This window comes from Adiantum capillus-veneris, chromosome 25 (assembly GCF_014529385.1).
Source record: "Adiantum capillus-veneris isolate H3 chromosome 25, ASM1452938v2, whole genome shotgun sequence".
NCBI classification, from domain to species: domain Eukaryota; kingdom Viridiplantae; phylum Streptophyta; class Polypodiopsida; order Polypodiales; family Pteridaceae; genus Adiantum; species Adiantum capillus-veneris.
In genome coordinates this window covers 31648848-31676149 of record NC_140955.1, presented here as the reverse complement: position 1 = coordinate 31676149, position 27302 = coordinate 31648848, and the positions used below count along the sequence as shown (strand labels likewise).

General features: G+C 45.4%; 1 protein-coding gene across 2 annotated transcripts in view; it reads right to left on the bottom strand.

Moving 5' to 3' along the window:
* Positions 1–26832, bottom strand: part of LOC147424661 (uncharacterized protein At5g02240-like) — a 57404-nt gene extending 30572 nt beyond the window's left edge. Inside the window, exons 1-4 of one of the 2 annotated variants that reach the window (XM_086500179.1) lie at positions 26513–26832; positions 5812–6083; positions 5561–5597; positions 5363–5460 (exon numbers count right to left, since the gene is read on the bottom strand). In XM_086500179.1, the coding sequence (XP_086356305.1) occupies positions 5363–5460; positions 5561–5597; positions 5812–6083; positions 26513–26681 (576 nt within the window). In that variant the 5' untranslated portion in view covers positions 26682–26832. The remainder of the gene's footprint in view (positions 1–5362; positions 5461–5560; positions 5598–5811; positions 6084–26512) is intronic. The other variant, XM_086500180.1, reaches the window with a different exon arrangement.
* Positions 26833–27302: the final 470 nt, after the last annotated feature.

Genomic DNA, 27302 nt, shown 5'->3' with positions numbered 1-27302 from the left:
CTTTTTTCTTTAAAAGCTATCAATACGCCTCAAGCGGAACGGGCAATCATCAATATGGCACAACTTACAAGCTTCATTGGGGGGCAAGGTGGGTATCCTTCCCATCCTCTCCTAGATAATCCAAACCCTCAAGCTCTCAAGAGTCAAAAACAGGCCCCCCCCATGGCATATTTTAGGTTCACCGTTCGGCCCCCCGTTCCCGTTCAGCTGTTCCGCCCCCCCCCCCCCACCCCCCCCTCGTTTCGGGAACATTCCGGAGGCCTCCGTTCCCGTTCCGTGTAACTATGGTATGCAGCGACATTTGGATGCACTACACATTTTTGCAGAGGATAGTGGATTGTGTGTAAACCTTGGTAAAACCAAGGTTATGGTGTTTAACACCACACCACAATGGATCAGGAGATCAGCACCTACTTTCACATATGGCCAGGAGATTGTGGAGTATACAGATGCATACACTTAGCTGGGGGTAGTCTTTACTGGGCCAAGATTTTCTTTGAGAAGAGCAGCAAAGACTAGATTGACTAGAGCTTATGCGGCTTTGGGAGGATTGGAGAGGATGTGTTCGCAGGTTCAGTTCCAGGAACCTAGGATGAAGTTATGGCTCTTTAATACTTTGGTTGCCTCTACTATGCTATATGGGGTGTAGGTTTGGGGACCTTTTGTAGGCTAGGATGGTTGGAGACGTATGGAGATGCCCTTGGTATCTATGATCTCTCGGCTGATTAGAGCCAAGGCCTCCGTACCGCATGATATCATTTAAGCAGAGTTAGCTGCCCCCCAATGGAGATTGAGGCACTTACCATATCAATCTCCTTTGTACACAGCCTTTGGGATACCACCAGAGATAGATATGCTCAGAAAGATTCTTCTTCTACGAAGGATCCAATCCTTTCTGGAGCACACATGGGTTCTCGCGGAGAATCCAACAGAGACGACACCCTTCTGCAGGGAGATGAAGAAAGTTGAAACCCGGTGCGGTAACTGAGGAAACCAACAGAGATTTAGGCAAATTTTCGGCGGGAAATTTTGCCAATGCAAAGTGTAACCATCAACTACACGTTGACAAGTGTGTAAAAAGATTGATCAAGTACACCCAAAAATGTGAAGCATCTAAAGGATTACCTGATTGATGAGATTTGCACGAGATGGCAAGAGGCCGTCGATTCTCCTCTCAAGGCGGAAAAGGAAACTGAAAGAAAAGCTGAGAGCAGAGAAGCGGAAATTGTACTCGCAGAAAGAGCTGGACAAAGCTCTTGAAAAGAAGGTGAACCAGCTAATGAAAGGCTTGAAGCACCCTCGGAAGAGGAGGATTTTCCCGATTATTTGGGTCAGAAATCGGCTTTCAAGGTGGCAAGCAAAGAAGCGTGTTCGTTTCGAGGATGACCCTGATTTTTTTTCGTCTTCAGAGAGTTCCAACAGTTCGTCGTCCTCTAGTTCCAATGAGGATGAGAAAAGGCGTAAGAACTGGAGAAAAAGCAAGAAAAACAGATTTCTCGATAAGTCTAAAAGGCATGGGAGGCCATCTACCAGCTCAGAGGAGGAGAGCTAGTCCTCTTCTGACAATGAACAAATGGACAAAAAGACCAAGGAGTTCAAGAATGGGGGTCAAAACAGTCCCGTTTGACACCTTCTCAGGCTACCAAGACACCCATCAAACCCTTGAGTTTATACAGCAATTTGGCGTCAACCTCTCGAGAGGTCGGTTCTCAGAGTGCTCAAACGTGCGAAAGGCGGCATCTTACTTGAAAGGAAATGCACGAACATGGTGGTCTACTCTGTTGTTACGTAGAGAAGCACCTATGGCGTGCGTAAAATTCTAGAAAATTTCAACTTGGATATCAGAAGAATATGAAGAAGATGTCATCATGGCTTGGCATCATCTGAGAAGGACTAAAAAAGACATGTTGGATGACTATTGCCAGAGGTTTTGGGAAACCTTTTTACCAGTGTCCTCATTTCAAAGGATCACTTTGAGGGACCAGATTGAGCGGTTTTGCTGTGGTTTGCCAAACGAGATTCGACTGTATTGTCTACAACAGAAATCTGATTCTATGCAAAGACTTGTGGGACATGCCAAGCAAGGTTTTGGAATATATGCCGGCTCATTGACTTATCCTACAGACAGGCTAGTAACCACCTCAATAGGGCAAGAGTCTTCTAGTGACGAGAATGTATCAGGGAACCAGATAAAAGTTCATCAAAGGATTCCAAAGAAGAAAGAGAATCAAATGATAGTGCATCCGAGGATTCCAACAAACCTAGGGAGCCAAATGCAAGTTCATCAAAGAATTCCGGAGAACAAAGGAAATCATATGATAGTGCATTTGATGGTTCCGACGGAGCAAGGGAACAAAATGTAGGTTCATCAGAGGATTCCAAAGAACAAAGGGAATCAGATGATACCGCATCTGAGGGTTCCAACAAAACAAGGGAATCAGCTAATGGTTCCTCACAGAATTCAGATAGCAATGCCAGAGGACAAGGGAGGCCAACGGGGCTATCAGCAGGTCCCAAGGTACGAGAAAAGAACAAAATATTAATCAACTGGTAGATCTAAGAATTCCAAAGATCTAGATTGAGGTGCCAAGGACAATGGAGGCCAGCAAGGCTACCAATAGGTCACAGGACACAGAAAAAGAACAAAAAGGTAAGCTAGGTCCACCAAATAATTTGGCCAAGGGTACTTTTTGGCCCTCGATGCAAAGTGGATGGAGGAGGAGAACATCGCAAATTCTCTTGAGAGAGAGCCGTACCTTGAAGCTTTTGGATTATTAGCAGTGTCTATGAACTTGGACAGTCCAAGCAAGAAATCAATAGCAACACACAAACAGAAACTTCAAAATCACTGAACTTTAACAGAGAGAGAGAGAGAGAGAGAGAGAGAGAGAGAGAGAGAGAGAGAGACGGCACGGCGGAGTTCCGCGCCCAAAAGCATTGGCCCCAAAGACTGGCCCCCTTTCCGTATTTCTTTATTTATTGATCTCAACAAGGTACAACTCCCAAGGGACCTCTGCTCTCAGACTCTGCATCCAGATGCTCTACAGAATGAGGCCCCAAGGGCTCTTATAAACAATAGAAGGGATGCCAAAAAGCAGAGCCCCAAAAGCAATACTTGAAAAGCTTCAAGTTCAAAAGCTAGTGCTCAAGGCAGCCAATGCAAATCATGCAAATCCGTACGGTGCCACGTTGGCAGTCAACGAAAAACGCGGGTTGTCCGTACAACGCTGCCACATCAGCATCCTTGTGCAATTTTCTTGTCCTTTTGTCCCTTGGGCCCCTTCAAATGGGGTACCATAAGTTGGTACAACTTATAAGCTTCATACTATTTAATTTTAGGCCCCTCGAAAGGTTTTGCAAATTGGTAAACTTCATCTGCATCTTTCTCTAGGGGCTAGACCTCCTGTTGTCCAGAGTCCGTCCAGATGGTCATGCCACGTCATCACTTTGTGACATACCCCCCTCTTGAAAGAATTTTTAACGCCCTCGATTACACCTGCAAAACCAACATAAGCCAGACCTAGTTTAGTAGACACTGACTCTAAGTAGCGATGCACTAGACAACACAAATTCAACACTTGCACAAAGACGACAATCACTAACAATTAAATCAAATCACATAAAGTCTATCGAGATATCAGATCATGATCTATCGGCAACGTGTTTAGCAACTGCATCTAAAATCTATCCCAGATCTCACTGATGTCGGGATTGACTAATTCTTCATGCTATCATGCCCATCTCATATGGAATCACAAGACCAAAATGTTGCAATCATTTCATCTTTCAAACATGCACTCAGACACTACTCCCATAAGAGAGCGTACGTCAATCAAATTCATGTCGGAAATTCCCAGTTCGAAGTACTTCTATTATAAAGTCATCCAGTTGGCACTCCATTTAGCATATTTTACATGCTTTGAACACCTCGGCTACTTTCCCCCTTCGACTACATGTGTAACACCCCTTGGACCCACCACCGCAAGCTCTCTCTCTCTCTCTCTCTCTCTCTCTCTCTCTCTCTCTCTCTCTCTCTCTCTCTCTCTCTCTCTCTCTCTCTCTCTCTCTCTCTCTCTCTCTCTCTCTCTCTCTCTCTCTCTCTCTCTCTCTCTCTCTCTCTCTCTCTCTCTCTCTCTCTCTCTCTCTCTCTCTCTCTCTCTCTCTCTCTCTCTCTATGCATGTGAACCGCCTCTCACTGCTATCCCCAGCCAGCCTGTATCCTCGAAATTCGAGGGAGGCTACATTCAATCCCCCCCCCCCCCCCCCCCCCCCCCCCCCCAACGCTGCCCCTTGCCTGCTTCCAGCACTAGAACGTGGGCGAAGGTTACAAGCGAGAAAAAACTCTTGGAATACGTACCAAACCCTGCACCGACGCTGCCAAGACTTCTCGCTCCTGCACGCACACACTCGGACAGAACCTGCTGTAGAATTTGAAGACCCTACAGCACGGTATCTTGGCAATCACCAGCTGTTCGCTGCGCCAGACACAGAGAGAGAGAGAGAGAGAGAGAGAGAGAGAGAGAGAGAGAGAGAGAGAGAGAGAGAGAGAGAGAGAGATGATGAAATGAAATGTTATATTCACGTCTTCTAAAGACCATATTGACCTATGAGACCAAAGAGTTACATCATGGTGAATCTGATACAAGGTCTGGATAAAAAGAAAGAAAGAAAGAAACTAAGCAGAAACACTATTAGAGCTGTAAAAGGTGGGTATCAACAGTCTGAGAGGTACAGATACAAAAAGTGGGGGTGTATCTCAGAGAACAAATACAAAACGGTGGATATGTGTCTATGAATCCAGAGATGGCTCCCATTGGTTCGATGCTGCGTGATCATGTCGATGTCCTCGATAGTGAGAGTCTGCACAGGGCGCCTCCCATGTCTCGCCAATCTAAATCTCTCCGTCGAGGGGAGCATCTCCTCATCCTAGGCCTCCTTTATCTCCCCAGCTCTGCTACTCTATCCCTCAGTATATCTCTGCTAATGATGTGCCCTGTATCCCGCCTCTCTAACTGGTCTCGTCTCTGCTCAATCTCTGGATGGATGTACATTGTGATCTGTCTCTGGGTGTGTCTCCTGGTGTGTGAGCCTCTCTCGCCTAGTAACCCTGCTCGATATTTCATGGGAAGTGCAAGCTGTGAGGCGCAGAGAGTGGGGCTAGCTTTCCAAGGTATAAGGATGAGACGATGGTGGCCACAGCAACAGAGCACACCTAGGAGCATGTGACGGAAGTAGGTGGTGGCAAAGGAGGGCATTACAAGTAGAGACGATCAAAAATTACTAACCTAGTGCCATAATATTTTCAGTATAGCTGTACTTGGCAGCCAGTTTTGAACGCAAGCTGAACAGCAGTTTAGTATACCAGTATATTGCCATTGCCCAAAGCATTGAGAGGGTTATTGATATTGGTCCCTCCCATTGAGCCAACTAAAACAACGTGTTTTGCTCCCACTGCTTTGGCTGCCAGCACAACACACAAAAGGAAAACGAATGAGTATGTTGAACAATCTCTGCTCGATTAAAATCTGTGTGTCAAGCTGTCACACGAAAAAACTCTCACCAGCATCTATCTGATTTTTCTGTCCCAACCAATCAACCTAATCCAAGCACAATGAAGGTTGGTGTGAATAAAATGAGTTAATTATAAAAAGTACAATACTTGCCTTTCCTAAGTTCAAATGTCTGCAAGGTGCATTTAGAAGCAGAAAGCAACAACCATCATGCATGTAACTTTTAAAGTCCATACAATTTCCTTACATGTAATTTGCCCATATGAGCATATCGTGGCTTTAGAACTGAAAATAAACATACCTGTTCGGGAAACCCACCATCTTCAAAGTAAAACTCAGGCCTTCCACCTTTGCTTGGATCAAATCCAGGCTTCATCTTTGGCACTGCACTAGTAACAATGACAAGCGCATCAACGTTTGTAAAAGCTAAAGAAAGGCTTTCAGGCTTCGTGATGTCGCCAATGTATACATCATCAGCTCCTCCAATATTGGCCTTGCTTTCTTCTGACCTGACCAAGCCTTTTGCTGTGAATTGGTCTGCCCTCTCCTTTAATTCAGTATACACAATGCGGCCTTAAAAAAATTTGTGTGTCAATGATACCACAACGAAAAATGTCCATATAGCACAGAGTTTATTGCATTTAAACCTTCAAATCGTAAGCGGTAATTTGAACACTCTAATCTTCCCAGAAGACACAGGTAATATATCGCAAATAGAAACAAAGCCCATGTATTGGCCTCTGGGTTAAGTTTGTTGAATTTATTTTGTAAGGTCAAAAAAATTTTAGCATGTTGGCGTTCTAGGGTGCTCTCTATTGGTGCCTCTTCTTCTCCCTATTTTGATGCTTAGTGTTTCCATGTCACTAGCTTTGTCAGCTGATCTTTGAGAAGAATAAGTCCCCAATCTAAACAGGGACCAGATGAACAACAAGCCACCTGTCAAACTCGATGATGCAGAAGCGTAGAGACCAAAGGGGGGGAGGGGAGAGAGAGAGAGAGAGAGAGAGTCTCTTCAACCAATCAACCTTGGCAATGAATAACTGAATGCGTAATATAGGGGAGGCAAGGGGTTACATATATACCAACCTCAGTAAATTGCCCTACCCAGACTTTGACAAATAAGTAAAATAAATACCTAAGAGCCAAAATAAATAATGGACTCACATTGGGCAGTTTACTTGATATGCTCATAGTGGACATAAATAGTGAGAACAAGTCGATGAAGAAGCTACCATGGACACCCCAGCAACACCAGTCATGCTGGGTACACCTCAGGTTTGCTACCCTCAACTTTGTACCTTAGAAGAATGCCATCTTGAGCATCGGTTGCCGTTTTAGAAAATTGAACTGTAGACCACACAACGTCCAAGAATCCCCATTCGTGAACTGTGAACACATCACGTCCAAAAATAATACTCCAAGATAATGAACTGTGGAACACATCCTGTCCATGATCCGACCAACAACAATAGATTGGTGCACTCATCCATAATGTTTTAGATACGTCTGATTGGTTCCCTACCAGATGCATGTGCCTTGAACTCTGACGCACAGGTTCAAACATCGATAACTTGAACTCCAACACAAGGGTCCAAATCAATTATACGGAGCACTTCTTATCCCTCTCTGCCACTCACAAGCCTCTCTCTGGCTCAAGCTGGTGGCAGCACCAATCTCCATGTGACTAGAAGGTGGGAGACCTTGTCAGTGTAGACTCCACTACACTAACAACCATTTTCTTGTCCTTCCTTGAGTCACTATCACTGCTTTCCTCCTGATGCTTGCTTTTACCTTTGTTCTTTGTAGAATCTTTGTCTTTGCCTTTGGGTTTGCAATCCTTAGCCAAATGACCACGCTTTCCACAATTGTAACAACGGTTCTTGGTCTTCTTTCTGGAATCCGAAGCAACAAGTGCTTCCTCATCTTTCTCAGAAATCTGAATTTTGCCTTGAGTTATCAACACGGCTTCCTCCTCAATAAAAAAAGAGCTGAGATCATGAAATCCCCGATTTTCCTTCGTGACTTGTAGTCTCCATACGCCTCAAGCAACTTCTTGAGAACCAAAGCTGTAACAGACTTGGACACTCCAAGTCAAAAATCAATCGCGACAGCACCAAATAACCACTTCAAAACAAGTCACAGATCACAATAGATTTACACTGGCCCGGCGGAGTTCCGTGCCTAGAGATATTGGCCCCAAAGACTGGCGCCCCTTTTGGTATTTCTTTTTGTATTAATCAATTCAAAGTACAAGAGAGTGGGTCGGAATTCACTCTCAAACTCTGCATCCAGATGCTCTGAGAAGTGAGGCCCTCACCACTAATTTAAAGGTTATAAGGGATGCCCAAAAGCAGAGCCCCAAAAGCTTCAAATCAAAAGCAATTGCTCTCTCTCTCTCACAGAGAGTCAAAACTTGAATGCAAAAGCATTCTCTCTCTCTTTCTCATATTGTAGAGAAAAAGCAAAATTTGCGTCGCTCATCATTTTTATTTTATTTTTTTATTTTTATTTTTAAAGCCTCCGCGATTTTCGGAAATTAGGGTTTTTGGCAAAAATTAGGGTTTGCAAGAATTTTAGGGTTTTTGGCAAAAATTAGGGTTTCTGCTGTCTGTAGCCACGTCATCACTTTGTGACAAAAGCAGCTAACTGAGTACTCGTCAATGCACTTTTCATAGCCGATAGTTGATCATGAATAACTTCAGCCTTCATAAGAAGTGATTGCATGGAACTTCCTCGTGGAAATTGGATGGCAAATGACTATCCAAGAAGGGTGACTGCTCACAACATAGAATCTCGATCAAACATTCCGACAAGCTTGAACCACATATGTTGGCAGTCTTCAAAGTCTAAATGGCTGGAGAAATGTCTTTTGTAGAGATTTCGCAATGGCCGACATTGCCTTTGCATTAGCCGCATCCCAATCGACACACGACTTGAGATATTCGTCATCTTGCAGTCCGGTGTACATGTTGTTGGGATCCCTCGCGGGACGGGGTTCCGAGCCGTCAAAAATCCCATAAGCCTTTTCGTGAGAACCAAAGTCGCATGATCAAATTCCAATGAGCGTAGCTATTACCGTTCAATTTGCCGTTGGCGCTCAAGCAAGGGGGGGCCATGTTGAAATTGCAAAATCTGAAAATCTCGTAATCCAAGGGTGGCCGCACGAACCAAGCCGCAAAATCTCCAATCCGTACCAATTCCCAAGCCACTTCACACACTGCTTCTCCCGATGTACGCCTCTTCGTCTCCTAGGCCACTCCTTAACAACTTTTCTGCCTCGCTCGATACTTCTATTCAAGCCACCAAGGCAGACCAACTTGTCCCTCTCTGAAGCTCAAAGATGCCCTATCCTCCTCAACCCACATCGTTTTAAAACACTGGGTTAGTGGTGGGCGTTGACGCTGCAAAGGGGATCGCGTCGCCGCCTTCGGCGTTTCAAAACGCTAGCAGAGGGAGGTATTCGGCATCGAGTTGGGGGAGTTGGTCGTCGCCGTGGTCGGCATTTCGAAACGCAGGGGATAGGGGAGGGTGCCACCTAGCAGGTGTTGCCGGGCAGTGTTCTAAAACGCTGAATGATCTGGGAGTCAATACCCGCATAGTGAATGCCTATGACTTGGTCGCCTTTAAATACCGCAGAGTCCAAAGAGCCTGCTCCAAATGTGACTTGGCGGGTTTCTGCATGAAAGAACTGAGAAGTCCCACCAAATAACTGACATCAAACCGGGTGTTGAGAACCCAAATAAGAGAACCAACTAGTTTCCAATACTTTGTAGCATCTATTACATATGGGAAATCATACTGTGACAACTTCTGATTGGCATCCATAGGGGTTGAGATAGGTTTGCAATCAGTCATACCAAATGCTTCCAACAACTCTTGGATATAGCACTCCTGGGAGAGAAAGATGTCCCCCTCTGTCTGCCATAACTCCAATCCAAGAAAGCAGTGAAGCAAGCCAAAGTCTGTCATCTCAAACTCCTTAGCCAAGGTCTCCATAGTACCACTGATGTGCTCAACATGGCTACCTGTAATCACAAGATCGTCCACATAGAGGATAACAAGTGTCACCGATCCTCCCTCACGGTAAATGTATAAATCTCGGTCTGCAGAAGATCGTCGAAAGGAGTGCCGTAGGAAGAAAAAGTCTATCTTCTGGTGCTCGAGGGGCTTGCTTCGGGCCATAGAGAGCCTTTAGCAGCCTGCAAACCATGTCTACGAAGTTTGGATCCTCAAACCCTAGAGGTTGCTCCACATACACCTCCTCCTCTAAGTCACCATTGAGAAATGCCGAAACAACATCCATCTAAAAAACCGGCCACCCTAAAAAGGTAGTAAGGGCAAAAACTATCCGAATGGTCACCATCCTTGCAGTCGGTGCAAAGGTCTCGTCATAGTCCACACCAGGTTCTGAGAGAAGCCCTTGGTAACCAGTCTTGCCTTGTGATTGTCCAAAAAACCATCAGATTTGTACTTGGTCATGTAGACCCATTACCAATCACTTTCCGCTTGGCACGCCGTGGAACCAACTCCCAAGTGTTGTTCTTCTTGATGGAATCAAGTTCTTTCTGTATGGCCAACTTCCACTTCGGTTGTAAAAACATCTCCTCAACTGTCAGAGAATCTTTGTCCTTGATCACTACAGACATCAAAGCATAGTTCACCGGTAATGAAGTCCCATCCACCTCGGCAAATCGAAGTTGCTGAGATCGTCATGTACTACTGGCTTCACGCCAATCAAGTGCAAAATCTCAAGTTGTTGAATCTCGCAAAGTCTCCAATAGCCACTTCAGCAACTTGTCTGTTTTGCTCCCAGGGGGAGAAGCTACTGGTATATCTGACTCTAAATCTGCACTAAGATAAGAACCACTCTCATCTACATCATCTGGAATGGGTGCATTCTCCTCCGAAGCTTGCGGGATAGGGGTAGGAGAAGAGGATTCATCAAGAGGCAAAACAAAATTTGGGTCTCCAAGCAAGCCTAATTTTTGAAGGCTTCGACGCCCTTCGGAGGCACTTTTATCCTTCATTGAAGGGCAAAAATATTTTTACCCTTCGAAAGAAGGATAGAATATTGAAAAATCTATGAGTAGCCCTTCTAATTTTTACCTAAATATAGCTTAATGAAGGATAGGCAAAAATTTACCCTTCAATTGAATAATTAGGGTCACCCTTCAAAATGAGCCTTGTCTCCAAGTATCGGCAAATCAGGAGTCGTTGTGGAAGACTTGGGAGTGTGAGCCCCCTCTGAAGGTAAAAACTCGTTGAAGACAACATCACGGCTAAGTACAACATCCTTCTTCTCTTGATCATAAAGTTGATATCCCTCGGAAAGAGAGTGGTAGCCGACAAAAATCATTCTCCTGGACTGGGGGTCAAACTTTCCCCTCTACTCCTTCGGTACATGGACATATGCATCGCTCCCAAAAATCGAAAAGTGGGAGACATCGGGATTTTTACCAAACTAGGCTTCAAACCGGGTCTTGAGGGGACCTAAAGAGGTTGAAGGTCGGTTTATGGTGTTAATTGCCGTCACAACAACCTCCCATAAAGACTTTGGCAAATCTCGATGCTCAAGCAAGGTTTGTGCCATTTCTACCACTATCCTATTCTTCCGCTCCACAACTCCATTCTCTGAAGGTGATCGGGTATTCACAAGCTGTCACATATTGCTAACGTGTCAAGCCACTGAAGAACGAAGCCAACATGTAGATCCTGGCCGAGAAGCCTAAACCCTAGAAGCAGAAGAAGTTACCACCAACTTATGCGACCCCGTCCGATGGGGCCCAAGGGCCACAAAGACAATAAATAAAGTTGGACCCATAGACACACAAAAGCGTTAAAAATTGATGACATGGCAGTTGTGCAGACAGCCCAAAATTTACGTTGACACGATGACATGGCAACAGTACGGATTTCCACGTTCTGCACCGACAGGTGCTGACGTTGCACGTGTACGGATTTCCGTAATTCACGTTGGCAGCTTTTTGGGCTCAACGCTTTTGGGCCTAATGCTTTTGAGTTTGTAGCTTTTCATGTAGCTGCTTTTCATAGACCAAGGGCCTTTAAATATGAGCCAAGGGCTCATCCTCTGGCATGCTTCCGAAGGTGCAAAGTTTGGAGTACCGACGTTATACCGAGTTCAAGAAACATAAAGAAATACCCAAAGGGGCGGTAAGGTTTGGGGCCAGTGCTCTCTAGGGTGGAACTCCGCCACTCCCCGTCTCGTGTGTCGTGCATCTCTTTCAGTTCAGTGTTATTTGAAGTGCTTAAAGTTGCTCAGTCTGTTCTTTTTCGTTGGCACGTGGTGCCCGTCCCCGTGACAGTGGTAGCATAGCTTCAGGAATTCAAGATCACTTGTACGAGAAGGATCAAAGTTTTTTTCGAGCCATTGTCTTTCTCAGAAGCAATGCCATGCTGTCACAAAGTGATGACGTGGCGGACAGCAGAAACCCTAATTTCTGCCAGAAACCCTAAAATTCCTGCAAACCCTAATTTTTGCCAAAAACCCTAAATTCCGGAAATCGCGGAGGCGGATTATTTATTAAAAAAAAAAAAAAAAAATTTGGAAAATGATGAGCGACGCGAATTTTGCTTTTGCTTTTTTTTTTATAAAAAAAAAAGAGAAAAGACTCTCTAAGAGAGAGAGAGAACTGATGCTTTTGATTTTAAAAGCTTTTGGGGCTCTGCTTTTGGGCATCCCTTGTAACCTTTAAATTAGTGGTGAGGGCCTCACTTCTCAGAGCATCTGGACGCAGAGTCTGAGAGTGAAACCCTAACCGCTCTCTTGTACTTTGATGGTTGATTAATACAAAAAGAAATACCGAAAGGGGCGCCAGTCTTTGGGGCCAATATCTCTAGGCACGGAACTCCGCCGGGCCAGTGCAAATCTATTGTGATCTGTGAATTGTTTTGAAGTGGTTATTTGGTGCTATCGCGGTTGATTCTTGACTTGGAGTGTCCAAGTTTGTTACAGTGGTATCAGAGCACGGCCGATTTCTCTTCTACGGGAAATCCGATCCCCGAATTTTTTTCGCGGCACCTATGGCTTCAGGCAATGATCAGTCGACTCCCTCTGCATCTGGAGATGCGGGCTGGGATCACAACGAAGATTCAGACAGAGAGTATGGCCCGCCTCGGCCTACTCAGGCGGAGCAAACAGAGATGGAGCGTCGTCAATTGATTGGCGATGCAACAAAGATGATGCTCAATTTTGCCAAGGACCCGAAGATGGTAAAATATATGAACCAGACCTCTTTGAAAGAGGTACAGATGGAGTGGCAGAGAACCACAACACCACTTCCGAAACCCGCTCTCAAGAAACCTTCTGCCTCCAAGAAATATACGAAGAAGGAACTGGAGAACGTGGTTGATGCACGGATTGCTCAACTTTTCGACGTGCAAAAGAAAGGCAAAAAGCACGGCAAAAAGCAGAACAAAGGTACTGACTTCCCGGGATATTTGGGTCATCAGTCGACATTCGACAAAGCAAAGAAACGGAAGAAGCGTGTTCGATTTGAAGGAGTACCCAGTTCTTCTTCTTCTTCTGACAGTTCTTCTAGCTCCTCGGATTAGAGCGAAGAAGACACAAAAAAAGCAAAAAGCGAAGCAAGACACAAAGCTTCGGAACGGGCAAGAAAAAGGCAAAGAAGGCTACATCTCGCCCAGAGACTGACAGTTCTACTGAGGACTCGTCTACAGACAGCTCAGATTCCGATGACGGAAAGTTTTATGCGAACAAGAAGAATTTTTACAAAGCCAACCAGTATGACTTTCTCGAAGATAACAGCAAGAAAGTCCGAGAGTTTAAGGAAGGTGGCCACTCGATCAAGTTTGATACTTTTCAGGATACTCAGATGCTTCGAAGGCTTTGTCTTTTATACAGCAGTTTGACATCGCTTTCGCGGGAGGACGCTATTCAGAGCACTCCAAGATTCGGAGAGCTGCCTCTTACTCTGAGGGGAATGCTCGTACTTGGTGGTCCACGCTTCTATTAAGCAAGACTGTGCCAGTTACATGGCTGAAATTCAAGAGGCTTTTTATTTCTTCTTGGTTGACTCAAGAGTTTGAGCGAGATATACGAGCTGCTTGGAACCATCTCCGGATGACCAAGAGCGATACAGTGAATTCTTATTGTGAAAGATTCTGGAGCTCTTTTCTACCCGCCTCTTCATTCAAGAAGATCTCGTTCAGAGAACAAATTGAGCGGTTTACCTTGGGTCTACCTACAGAGATCCGAGATCACTGCTTGGAACAGAAGTCAGCTTCTATTCAGGAGTTGATGAGTCATGCGAAGCGGGGCTTTGCCATTCACTCTGGCAGTCTGACCTACCCCACAGATGAGGCCATGACACAACGAGCCGAACAGACTTCTGAGGAAAAGAGCAACCCAGAGAAAAAAAAAGGATGCACGACCCAAGCTTACTCCTGAGGAGAGAGCTCGCTTCATCAGAGAGGGGAAGTGCTTTGGATGCGGGAAACATGGACATATTTCCGCAAAGTGCCCTGATAAGGCACAGAAAGAACAGAATGATAAAGACGACGACAGGTCTGAGAGTTCAAGAGCAGCTGAGGAATGTGGCAGAAAAGGCAGATAGAAAAGCAGAACTGGTACCATATGGCGTGGGACTTGAACCGAATCAAATGAATGAAAGTACAAACTTTGCCGTTTTTTTTTGAGGCAAAGTGAAGGATCAGGAAGCTCTTTTGAAGGAGCCAAGGCCAACTTCTTTTCACTTGGAATTGGCGGCTCGATTTGGAACTGCGCCCGACAGACTGACGCCACTGGCGGAGGTAGTTCGACTGGCACCCGGATGGGATGTTGCCATTACACCGAGCATTGGCAAACTTCGTTTGCAATGACAGGGGTGTTCAGGGCACGTGAGTGACGTTCTACTCGGGATCCCTTGGTACCACAAGAACTACGCCGTGGTTGACTACCGGGCCGAGAAAGCGACTTTGATAAATGAAGGGCTTAGAGATTGTACTTGATGAACTTCAGTTTTCTTACTCATTCTTTTGGGAGAACTGAACAATGGATAAAAGTTGAATATGTTTTGACCTGAAGAAAAGAACGCCAAGATTTTTTTCTCCACGCTCATGCCGATTGCTTTTGAGAGGGCCTGAAGATCATACCATTGATCTGATATCTGGAAGCACGTCACCGAATCGGCCACCTTATCGTGTGAGCCGAGTACAGAATGAAAAGATTATGAACTCACTGAAAGACCTCTTGGAAAAGGGTCTTGTCCAGCTTAGTACTTCACCGTATTGCTCTCGAGTGTTGTTGATTTTGAAGAAAGACAGATCTTGGAGAATGTGCATCGATTATAGCACTCTCAACGAAATCACCATCAAGAACAGATTTCCGATTCCTAGGATCGATGATATACTCGACAGGTTACAGGGATCCTCGTGCTTTAGCAGGATTGACTTGAAGAGTGGATATCATCAGATCAGGATAGCGCCAGGAGATGTCTACAAGACAGCTTTTCGGACGACTTTTGGGTTATTTGAGTTTTTGGTGATGCCTTTTGGCTTAACCAATGCTCCTGCAACATTTAACCAGATGATGGACAGGATTTTTCGAGAGTACAGGCTATTTGTTGGCACTTTCTTTGACGACATCATTGTTTTCTCGAAGAATGAGGCAGAACACAGAGATCATCTGCTTCAAGTCTTTTAGGCATTACGAGATCACACGCTAGTGATTAATGCAAAGAAAAGTGAATTTTTTCCTACCATGGATACACTTTTTGGGACACATTGTGTCAGCAGCACAACAGGAGTGCAAATGGACCCGGCCAAGATAGAGACTATCCGTGATTGGCCCGATTTGAGGAATGTCCATGAAGTTAGAAGCTTCTTGGGACTGTGTTCGTACTACAGGCGGTTCATACGAAAGTTTGCAGAGGTTGCTTCCCCTTTGCATATCTTGACACAGAAAGGAGTACCTTTTTCGTGGGGACCCACAGAGGTGACTGCCTTTCAGACATTGAAAGAGAAATTGACTAGGGGACCTATTTTGACTTTGCCGGACTTGCAGAAGTCATTTGAAGTATATTGTGATGCTTGTGGTCGTAGTCTGGGTGCGGTCTTGATGCAAGAAGGCCATGTCATAGCTTACGAGAGCCGTTTGTTCTCTAGGCCGGAGATGACAGTACAGATTTATGAGAAAGAGCTTTTGGCGGTTATCCATGCTCTTACTCAGTGGCGGCATTACCTACTCGGAGCGGATTTTACTGTCTTTACAGACCATCAGAGTTTGCGCTACTTCTTGTCACAGAAGCAGCTTTCGGAAAAGCAGATGCGGTGGGCGAACATCTTGTCACAGTTTCACTTCCAGATTGTCCATGTGCAGGGACAGAAGAATGTGGTGGCAGATGCTTTGTCTCGGAAACCGTTGGTTCTGGCTATTTCCGCGATACATCATAGGAGCTTCGAGGATATGGTCGATCAGTGTGCCACAGATACAGATTTTGCAGATATTTTCACACGGATACGGGATGGGGAGACAGTAGCTGGATACTCCCTTCGGGAAGGCTACTTGATGAAAAAGACTATGTTGTGCGTTACACAGCCGTTGAGGGAAAAGGTTATGACTGATTGCCACTGTCCACCTTTTACCGGTCACCGCAGCATTGCTACCACCATGAAAGGGGTAGAGAGATTTCTTTTGGCGGAGACTGAAGAAGGATGTGGAAGAGTTTGTGCGCAGTTGCTTGGTATGCTAGAAGGTCAAGTTTGACAGGCATAAGGCACAGGGATTGTTACAGCCTTTACCCATACCCACCCGCCCCTGGGAAAATATTGAAATGGATTTCATTTTTTTTTATCTCCCGAGAATACAGAATGATCACGATGATTTTCTGATTACATGGCACGCCTGAGACGATTGTCTCCGACAGAGACCCCAGATTTATGAGTTTGTTTTGGAAGGCAATTTGGGAGAACATTGGGACGCGGTTGCAGTTCTCGTCATCGTTCCACTTGCAGACTGACGGGCAATTTGAGATTGCCAATTCAGTGATTTTAGATTTATTGAAGTCTTGTATCTCGCATCAGAAGACTCAATGGGAAAAGAACTTACCTTTGGTGGAATTTGCCTACAATAACACGATACACTCTTCGACGGGGAAGACGCCATGAGAGATTGTTGAAACTGCTGCGAAGGTTCCATCCTTCCTGAGCACGAAAGATTAGAAATTTGAAGCGGATGAATATTCGCGAGATTTGGATACGGCTTTTGCCAAGGTTCACGAGACTTTACAGAAGTCTCAAGAACGACAGAAAAAGGCAGCGGATCGCCATCGTCGCGACTGGAAACTGAAGGAGGATGATTGGGTGCTCTTACTTTTGAGAAGGCACGCCTAAGAAAAAAAAAAGGGAAAGGAGAGGCTTTTTTTCAAAGCTTAGTATGTGATACTACGGACCTTTCCAGATTACTGACAAGATAAATGATGTCTCCTTCCGATTGGAACTGCCAGATACTTGGAGGATTCATAATGCATTGCATGTGAGTCTCTTGAACCCTGTTAAGGGTGATGTGCCTGATGATGGGGAGCCTGATGAGCAACCCGAAGTGGAAGAAAACGAGGAGATCCTTGTTCCTGAACAGATTTTGGCACATAATGATACGAAGAAAGGTAAAGTCCGAAGGCGGTTCTTGGTTAAGTTCAAGAACTTTCCTGCATTTGATGCGAAGTGGATGGAGGAGGAGGACCTAGCAGATACTCCTCGGATTGTGAAACTTTACCTCGATGTTTTGGTTTAGCATAGTCTACTCCAAACGGAACCCAGAAACTCAGCTTGGCCGAAGATCTGGTGCAGTGGGATGCACAAGAGGGGAGTCGCTCCACTCCTTTGTCAACAGATGCCTCGATTTTGATACTAAAGTCACTGATGTCTCTTTGAGCTTCAGGGATACTGAGAGCTGACAGTATTCTGCTGGATGACTTTATGAAATGGAATTCCTGATTTGTTCTTGACTTCTTGTGAGTGCAGGAACTGATAGCCGAAATGACTGCAGCATTTTGGTCTGATTGATCTCGAATAGACATGGTTGCAATAGGGGTTAGTCAATCGGACATCGATGAGGTCCCGATTGGACCTAGATGTGATTGCTAGCTACATTGCCGATAAATCATGGTCTAAGATCCGAATGAATGTTGAATGTCATGTGATGTCCTGTGATGTCTGGTGATGTCCTGTGATGTCGTGTGATGTGACTGTCGATTTTGTACATGTGCTAGATGTGTGTTCCTAGTACGTAGGTACTAACAGTCAGTGTCTGCTAAGACGGTTTATGGCTTTTGTCGGTTTTGCAGGCGTAATCGCGGTCGATTACAATGCTTTCAAGAGGGGGGTATGTCACAAAGTGATGACGTGGCGGACAGCAGAAACCCTAATTTCTGCCAGAAACCCTAAAATTCCTGCAAACCCTAATTTTTGCCAAAAACCCTAAATTCCGGAAATCGCGGAGGCGGATTATTAAAAAATAAAAATAAAAAAAAAAAATTTTTGGGAAATGATGAGCGACGCGAATTTTGCTTTTGCTTTTTTTTTATAAAAAAAAAAGAGAAAAGACTCTCTAAGAGAGAGAGAGAACTGATGCTTTTGATTTTAAAAGCTTTTGGGGCTCTGCTTTTGGGCATCCCTTGTAACCTTTAAATTAGTGGTGAGGGCCTCACTTCTCAGAGCATCTGGACGCAGAGTCTGAGAGTGAAACCCTAACCGCTCTCTTGTACTTTGATGGTTGATTAATACAAAAAGAAATACCGAAAGGGGCGCCAGTCTTTGGGGCCAATATCTCTAGGCACGGAACTCCGCCGGGCCAGTGCAAATCTATTGTGATCTGTGAATTGTTTTGAAGTGGTTATTTGGTGCTGTCGCGGTTGATTCTTGACTTGGAGTGTCCAAGTTTGTTACACATGCAATGGTGGAAGTCTATAGCTACCAGGCCGCACACTCCAAGGACTTGGCAAGCTTTCAAGGAAAATTTTTCCCAAAGTTACATGCCTTCAGACATCTTTCTTTGGAGTGGAGCTTCTTGCAAAGTGGTGTATCCTAAAATGCTTGCCACGAAAACCCTAGCAGATTACAACTGGAATTTCTTGACATCTCCCAATAGGTGTCTCTTCTCGAGCTAATAACCTTGGAGGTCTGGTACCATCACTGCCAAAGGAACATTGTCTGTCCAAGAGCTGATGGACCATGCTGTGGTTGGTTATGACCTTATTGAAGAAACCTAACCCTAATTTTTTATGCAAGTTTCAAGGTGGAAAGTCAATCGACTTTTCGAGCTCGACTGATGTCAAGATTTATTTTTAAGTTTGAATCCGTTTGGGAAATTGTTTGGTGATCCTGTTTGGAATTTGTTTAAAATGGATGGTATCTCTTTTGAACCAGTCTAGGTGCCGATTTGAATTGTTTGACTCTGGTTTTAATACTGGTTTCAATGATTGGTGATTTTACTCCCGGGTGGAGTAGTGAGAAATGATGTTTGAGAATGCTTGCTCATACTCATGGGCCGGACCCTTGTAATTAAATTGGGGGGAGTATTAAGAAGTTTGAGCAGTGGTTACTCTCAACACCTCCAGACAACGCAGGCTGTGGTTTGGGGGGTGTTTGGTTGTAAAAGGCCTCTATATCTCATGGCCCATACCTTTTTAGGTTATTTGTGGAAGGAGTGATGAAGGAGTCGTTGAACAGATCATGGTCCGGACCTAGATGGCTATTTGCAGGGGGAGTGTTCATCGGCGGCTTTATGTTTCTATGTCTTGTAACATGCATATGTGAGCATTTGTGTTGCATTGTGATGTGCCAATCACTGAATATTCCTTATTGGATGAGATTTTTCTGGGAAGCCAGCGACCGAGGAAATCAAGAGCTCCAATCTGGAATGAGAATATACTCCTTATTGGATGAAATTCTTCTGGGAAGCCAACGACCCAAGAAATCAAGAGCTCCGATTTGGAATGAGAAAACTAATAGTCCGTCCAATTGTCACTCAGAATGACCCTTGGAAATTTTTGAGCTAACTTGAGTTGTTTTGCAGATATACGGTAATCACAGACGATTACTTTCTTTTAAGAATGGGGGATGTCACAAATTGCTGACGTGTCAGCCACTGAAGAACGGAGCCAACATGCAAATCCCCAATTGAGAAGCCTAAACCCTAGAAGCAGCAGAAGAAGCAAAAGAAGTTATCACCAACTTATGGAACCCCGTCCGATGGGGTCCAAGACCCAAGTGCCACAAAGACAATATTGAATAAATAAAGCTGGACCCCCCCCCACACACACACACACACACACACACACACAGAGAAGCCTTAAAAATTGATGATGTGACAGCTGTATGGAAAGCCTGGAATTTACACTGACATGATGACATGCCAGCAGTATGGATTTCCACGTTTTGTGCTGGCAGGTACTGACGTGAGAGGTGTAGGGATTTCCGTAATTCACGCTAGAAGCTTTTTGGGCTCAACGCTTTTGGGCCTGATGCTTTTGAGTTTGTAGCTTTTCATGTAACTGCTTTTCATAGACCAAGGGCCTTTAAATATAAGCCAAGGACTCATTCTCTGGCATGCTTCCTGGAGAAGGTGTAGAGACTGGAGTACCGGCGTTGTACCGAGTTCAAGAAATATGAAGAAATCCAAAAGGGACGCCAAGGTTTGGGGCCAATGCTCTTTGGCGTGGAACTCCGCCACTCCCCGTCTCATGTGTCGTGGATCTCTTTCAGTTCAGTTATTATTTAAAGTGCTTAGAGTTGCTTAATCTGTTCTTTTCCGTTGGCACGTGGTGCCCGTCCCCGTGACACAAGCTCTCACTTGATGCCATTGTCTGCACAAAATTGAATGAATGCATTGGAGGTAAACTCCCCACCTTTGTCTGCATAGGTCCACAAAGGTCGGTGTGAACCAACTCCAGACGGTAATGGCTCGGTGTGTAGCAAGCCTCTGAATAGATTCTCGATGTCGCTTCCCACAAATGCAAGTAATACATTTCCCATGCTTACTACCAACATCTGGTAAGCTTGTAAGCATCTCCTCACGAAAAGCAAGCCGAAGAGCACCATTGTTCAAATGACCAAATCTATAATGCCAAAGATCACTAGTAGGTATCTGTGTCATTGAAGAAAGAACATGGAGCCTGTAGAGTCCGTTCTCCACTAAGCCCCCTCTGACCTCTTTGTCGGATTGCCGATCCCAAATAGATACCCATCCTCTGTAAAAATCACCTCCATGCCAAGCTTGCACACTTGTGCACAGACATACGATAAAATCCCAGCTTCGGAGCATAAAGTACCTTGGAGATATGCATACCCCCTCTGCCGTCGGAAATCAACTCCATAGATCCTTTGCTATGAATAGGAATTTCAAATTTGTCACCAATAAAAAAGGTATCACGGTGTCGTCGCATGTTGGACAAAAGATCCTTTGAAGGTGTCATGTGCCGTGAGGCACCACTATCCAAGATCCAATCACGATCATCTCAACCTGCAAGAGTCGACGTAGCCTCCCGTGAGAGGAGAATCTCCAAATGAGGTTGGTAACTACATCACTGCCACCGAAGAAGTCGAAGCATCTCCAACTTGCTTTGGACACTTCCTCCAATAATGTCCCTTCTCACCGCAACTGTTGCAATGTCGTTCCGCCTTCAAGGCTTCCCATTCGGCATCACTCTTCTTGTTTTTGGTGTTGTTGCTTTTCTTCTCATCCTTCTGCTGCTTCTTCTTGTTGAAAGAACCGGTCAAGGCTTTGAAGCCTGACTTCTTCCCCGTTTTGAACCTCTCCTCTTGGTCCAATACCATTGGAACAATCTTGTCCCATGAGATAGTATTCAGCCGGGCACTCGTAATCAATGAGGAATAGAAGTTGGTGTACCGAGGAGGCAATTGGGCCAAAAGCTAGATGGCCATATCCTCTTAACTGATAAGCTTTCCCATATGAAGTATCTCTTGTTGAGCTCCTGCATATCCCGCATAGAAGAGTGCTTCGCATCCAGGGTTCTCAACTGCACCTCGAGGGCTATCCGCTTCATTGGAGAAACTTGATCATAGAGTAAAGAAAGCCGATCCCAAATCAACTTCGCATCTTTCACCAATCGTATGAGGCTAATAACAGATGATGTACTGTTGAGGATAATGAAAGACCGGATTCGAGCATTGACACACTTCCATTACTTTGCTCCCACAGGGTCCTTTGGCTTTTGAAAGTTGCTTTTCGTCGCGAAAATTCAGCACCAAAAACTCGCACAAATCAACAATCCAATTCAAGAGCACGTCGTGGCTCTGATACCATGTCAAAGGTGCAGCGGAAAAGGGTGAATCGGGTGATAAACTTGTCTGCAACCGTGAGCAAACCTCCTCTCCGGACCGGAAGCCAATAGATCTCAGATGTATTGCGATGGATCTCCTCGTACTCAAGCTCCTAGCGCATACCGCCCACCAAACGGGCACGGGAACTCACCGCAAGTAATGCCACACCGAGAGGGTGCGCACACGGCAAGGGAGGGGAAGCGCTAGCAGGGGGGGGGGGAGAGAGAGAGAGAGAGAGAGAGAGAGAGAGAGAGAGAGAGAGAGTGCCTAATGCCCAAACGCTGAAGCTCTGCAATGATCACAACACATGTCCAAAGTACAAGGGGGTGGGTTGCATATATAGGCAATTCCCAGAATTTCCCTACCTACTGCAAAACTCCACGATACTGATAAATGGCTAAAAATGCTGATAAATATGTAAACTCACTAAAGTGACCTGACACACCCGGGAAACCCTAGGAACAGGGGTCCCGCCTCATGCCAGCCTACATGATTAGCAACACCGTGGAGTGCATCACCAAGAACTGGTACGTCTACCTCAGATACGGCCACGCACAGTCACAAAACAGCCCACTCCCTAATCTGCTCCTCAGAGATATTGGAGCTACCACCAGACAAGAATCTGAACTCTAACAGATTGACCTTGTGCCAGGATATACAATCAGCACTCTGGATTGATTTGCATATACTTTTTGAGCTACACGCCCTAGTGGATGGGAGCTATTATGTAGTTGAAGATTATGATTGCAATCAAAGCTTACACAGATGATGAGGAGTGCTTTTTCTTCGAGGTGCGGAAGCATCAGCTTTCTTGCGTTCAATGCGAGACGAATGTGGTCCCATAGTGCACCTTTCAAAAGATCAGAGTGCTTCTATCTACGCAACAATGGTTTCTTGACCTCGATCCAGACAAGGAAATACAGGGGGCTTGCGGTTACAGGTTTTCGTAGCTCGACCTCTAGAACATCTCCAGTGGGGGCTTGGTGAGTGGTTGTGGCGAGATCCCTTTGCCTCTCCCAGCCACCCTCGCATTCCCTTCCAGTAGACGGCTTGGCTTGGTAGCCTGCAAACTTATATTGATATACCTAGATGAATCCAAACTAAGCCCAAATTCACCCTTAAAGGCAAGTGCAAGGTATAGACCCATGGATGTCCGAACAGCAAGCCATTCTAGTAGCATTCAAACATTGGCACCAGCAAGGATCCCAGATGAGTTCTTAGCAAACTTTTCGAATCGGCTCTGGGCTAGCCACCGAGTCCGTCGGATTGATGTCCTTCATAGGCTGGTCACACACTAAGGGACAGCAATGGGGGACCGGCTTGCACATGGTAGAGTCTGGACACCCCTCGATTTGCCTTCATTCCAAGCATCCCAGAATTTAGATACTATACATGCAGCACGGGGAGCGCCTGGAAGAGGCAGAGGAAGCAGAAGAACCAATAGCACCCGCAGCACAAGGACCCCTCAGCCCATCCTCTGAGCGTTTTTCAGCCAGATCGCTAGCCCTTCACCATCAACGTTTTCAGCAGATCTTCTGTAGCGGTTCCATTTCAGCCCTTCACCAACAGCGTTTTCAGCATTCAGCCCTCAGTCCGCAATTGTTCTCGGCATTCAGCCCATAGCCGAGTGTAACAGGGAACATGCGGAACGCAGCACGAATGTTCCGAAATGGCATTCCAGACAAGTCCCATTCCCAAAATGGAGTGGGGAACGGAATGGTGTTCCGGAATGGGGGCAAAACAGGCAAAAGTAAGCATTTGGGGGCAGATTTGGGGCTGTTTGGGGGACATATTTGGGGTAGTTTGAGGGCAAGTTTGGGGGCAGGTTTGGAGTTAATTGGGACTAAAGCTGAAAGGAGGTTATTCAAGCCTTACTTTAGTCGACCCTTTTGGCCCCGTTCCCATTCCGGCCCCCTTTCTTCCTCCTTGTTCTCGTCTCGTTCCGGACCCTCCTATTCCCATTCCCCGTTCCCGTTCCGGGTAACTATGCTGGCATAGTCTCATTGCGGTTGCAGACCTGAGCCATCGACATCCTTAGCATTTTCAGCATTCAGCCCTTAGCATTTCCAGTATTCAGCCCGTAGCCTCGCAGTTCCTGAAGTACCAAGCACCAAAAGTACCAATGCACCGAAGTACCAAGCATTCATGTCAAGTACCCATCCGCATCCTAGCAATACCATCAGCATCCTAGCAGTATCAAGCATCTGCATCATGTTCCCGTCAGCATTCTAGCATTTGGCCAGTGTATCAGCATTTGTGCAAGTAATAAAGAAAGTATTTGCTCTGGCAACAGAGCAAGGGGACGCTTGAGGGCGGTTGGGACCCAACATGCCATGTCGTCTCTCTTTTCTCTCTCTACGTCATTGTGTTCAATTCAGTTTCTCGTTTCAAATGAAGTAAAGTAACCTTGTGTTTGTGTGGAGTACTAGATCGAGCTAAATCCACACTTCCGTTGCACCTGACCTTGGTATCAAAGCTCTATGCGTGCTTCGGCTTCGTGAACTCAAGGGAAAAACGACCAAAAACCCAAGCAAAACCAAGAACCCAAAGAACCTCTCTCAGTTTTTTTTCCTTAAAAAAATCTTCATGTCCCCATCACGGACTTATTAGCCACTCCCACCCTTAGTCCATCACACATCGGACACGCTCCCGTTTCACCGCTATGTTTTTGAACGAAGATCGACATTGGATACACAAAAATCCAGATCTTGAGTACCTAGAAGATTCAAGATCTTCTAGCCTTGCATGCGGATATGGAAGGAGTTGGTGCAAGGATCCCTAACCCTCTTCTGCATTCACATTCGCATGTAGCGTGCATCCACTTCCATCAACAAGCAACCCTTGGAAATACCTCCGAGCACCCTTGCCTTTCAATTTCACCCGCAATGGTTTCACAACAGGGCTATTCGAGTGGTAGTACTTGCTCGCAAGGCAGAGTCATCATCAAGGCTAGTATTGTGTAGTAAGACTACATAGTAACTCGTATGGTCGGTGTTTACAACGCAACAATACCTACATCCGCAGTATCCACAAGTTTGGAGGAGTTTTCATCAGCTTATGCATCCACAAGCATCAGAAGCATTCAGCGTCGGAAGTACAGAAAGAATCCAAAGGTAGAAGTTTAACAGTTGTGTCTCATCTTTAACAAGGGGGATGTCACGTGTGCACTGCAGCGCGACGTGGACAAGCTTCTGCTACCATCTAGCGTCAGTCATAGTATAGCATAGGACCTAGCCTCGCATTTTTTGAGCCTCTAGTAGGACGTGCATGCCCAAGCCGGTCATAGTTGCATACCCTCTCTTGCACTGTACAGTCATTCCAACATATGCACTTTACCGCGCGTGAACCACCTCTTATGCTCACTTAATAACTAAGTGACTTTAGCCAATTTAATAAATCTTGGGGCTGATCCTCTACTGCTCAACCCAGCATTTAGAGACTAAATATGCAGTATGGGGAGCGCTTGGAAGAGGCAGAGGAGGCAGAGGAAGCAGAAGAACCAATAGCACCCGCAGCACAAGGACCCCTCAGCCCATCCTCTGAGCATTTTTCAGCCAGATCGCCAGCCCTTCACTATCAGCATATCAGCGTTTTCAGCAGATCTTCTGCAGTGTTTCCATTTCAGCCCTTCAGTAGCAGCGTTTTCAGCATTCAGCCCATAGCTTCATTGCAGTTGCAGACCTGAGCCATCGACTTCCTTAGCATTTTCAGCATTCAGTCCCCCTTAACGTAGATCTGTATCATATTCCCGTCAACATTCAAGCATTTAGCCATTGTATCAACATTTGTGCAAGTAATAAAGAAAGTAACTTGCTCTGGCAACAGAGCAAGGGGGCCCTTGAGGGTGGTTGGGACTCGACATGCCATGTCGTCTCTCTTTTCTCTCTCTCTCTACGTCTCTCTCCTTCATTGTGTTCAATTCAATTTTTGTTTCAAGTGAAGTAAAATAACCTTGTGTTTGTGCGGAGTACTAGATCCGAGCTAAATCCTTAAACACTTCGGCAGGCACCTGACAACACTATACGGCCAATATGACATATACACGGTAGCTTTGATAGAGTAGAGAGCTTGCCCCAGGCTTTCTACACGGTTGTGGCAACCAGGACCATAATCAGTGGCATTATCGGCCACATGCATGGCTCTTCCCTCCTCCCATTTTGTGATTGAGCCATTGACTATTTATTCTTTCAGCATGGGGGAGTCTCTCTCTTTCTTTTGTACAAAGTACCTTCTTGTTAGGGGGAATATAGTCCATTCAGCACTTTCAAAAGCCCAAGAGAAGGATCTTTTCACGCATATATAGATATAACATCTGCTGAATAACATGAAAAAGCGCAAGATACACATTATGTTAACCCTTTACGATGTGTTTTATGGTCATCAGTCTTCCGATACAACTAATTATTTGACCTTATATCCACAGCTTCATAACTCATTTCCAATTTTTGGCTCAGAGTTGTCGGAATTCTGAAAATCGCATTCAATGTTCTCAGTCGCTTCCAAACGCTAAGGCATGGACTTGCAATAATTGTTGGACTCTTACGCTCGACCCATTGGAAATGGCATGCCCTAGAGGATAACCGAAAATGAAAACAGTGCGCTTGGCAGAAGCTAAATGAACTTGATAAGAAGTCCATTATGTAATTTAGTAGGCAGTACATTGTCCGTGTTTAAGAGCTTACCAGTTCTGCCACCAGCTCCAGTCACAAGAACGGTTTGTAGGACAGGGGAGACCATGGAAACAACAAAGTTCGAGGCGCGCTGCCTGCTTGAAAAGGCACGGGTAGCATTAAGCTGGGCCTTGCTGCAGAAGAGAGCTGAGGAGCTCCATGCTAGCGATGACGATGCCATCCTACACTGTTGGGACTGTGGTATATCTAAACTACAACAATATAACAATATATATCTCTTCTCTCTTCCCTATCCCTACAGAACTAAATAAACAACAGTGAGCCGTCTTTTGCTCAGGAGCTCACCATCTGGCACGTGCCCCCGCTACGAAGGAGGGGTCGCGCACTTGTATAGATAATATATAAAATTATATTTATATTATAATTATAATTATCTACGAACATAATATGGCGAAAGGGGGAGCCTTTTACACGTGTCGCAATCTGCGACCTGAAGGCTAAAGTCCAAAACAAAAACAAACCCCTTTGCACGCGATAAAGAGGGAGAGAGGGGGAGAGAGAGAGGCCGCCCAACCATACTAGTATAATATAATAATGGCAATTGGGGTTGTGGTTGCCATGTGTTGACATATGCGACCTCTTGCATAGGGCTTGAGATTTGAGACTCGAGAGCGTACTAGCTTTCTTTCTCGTTCAGATTTTGAAGAGACAAATCTAAATGACAATAGTATAATGGCAGTCGGCGTTGTGGTTGCCATGTGTCGATACATGCAACCTCTGGGGTTGTGGCTTGCCACATGTGGACGTATGCAACCTCTTGCATAGGGTTCAAGACTCGAGA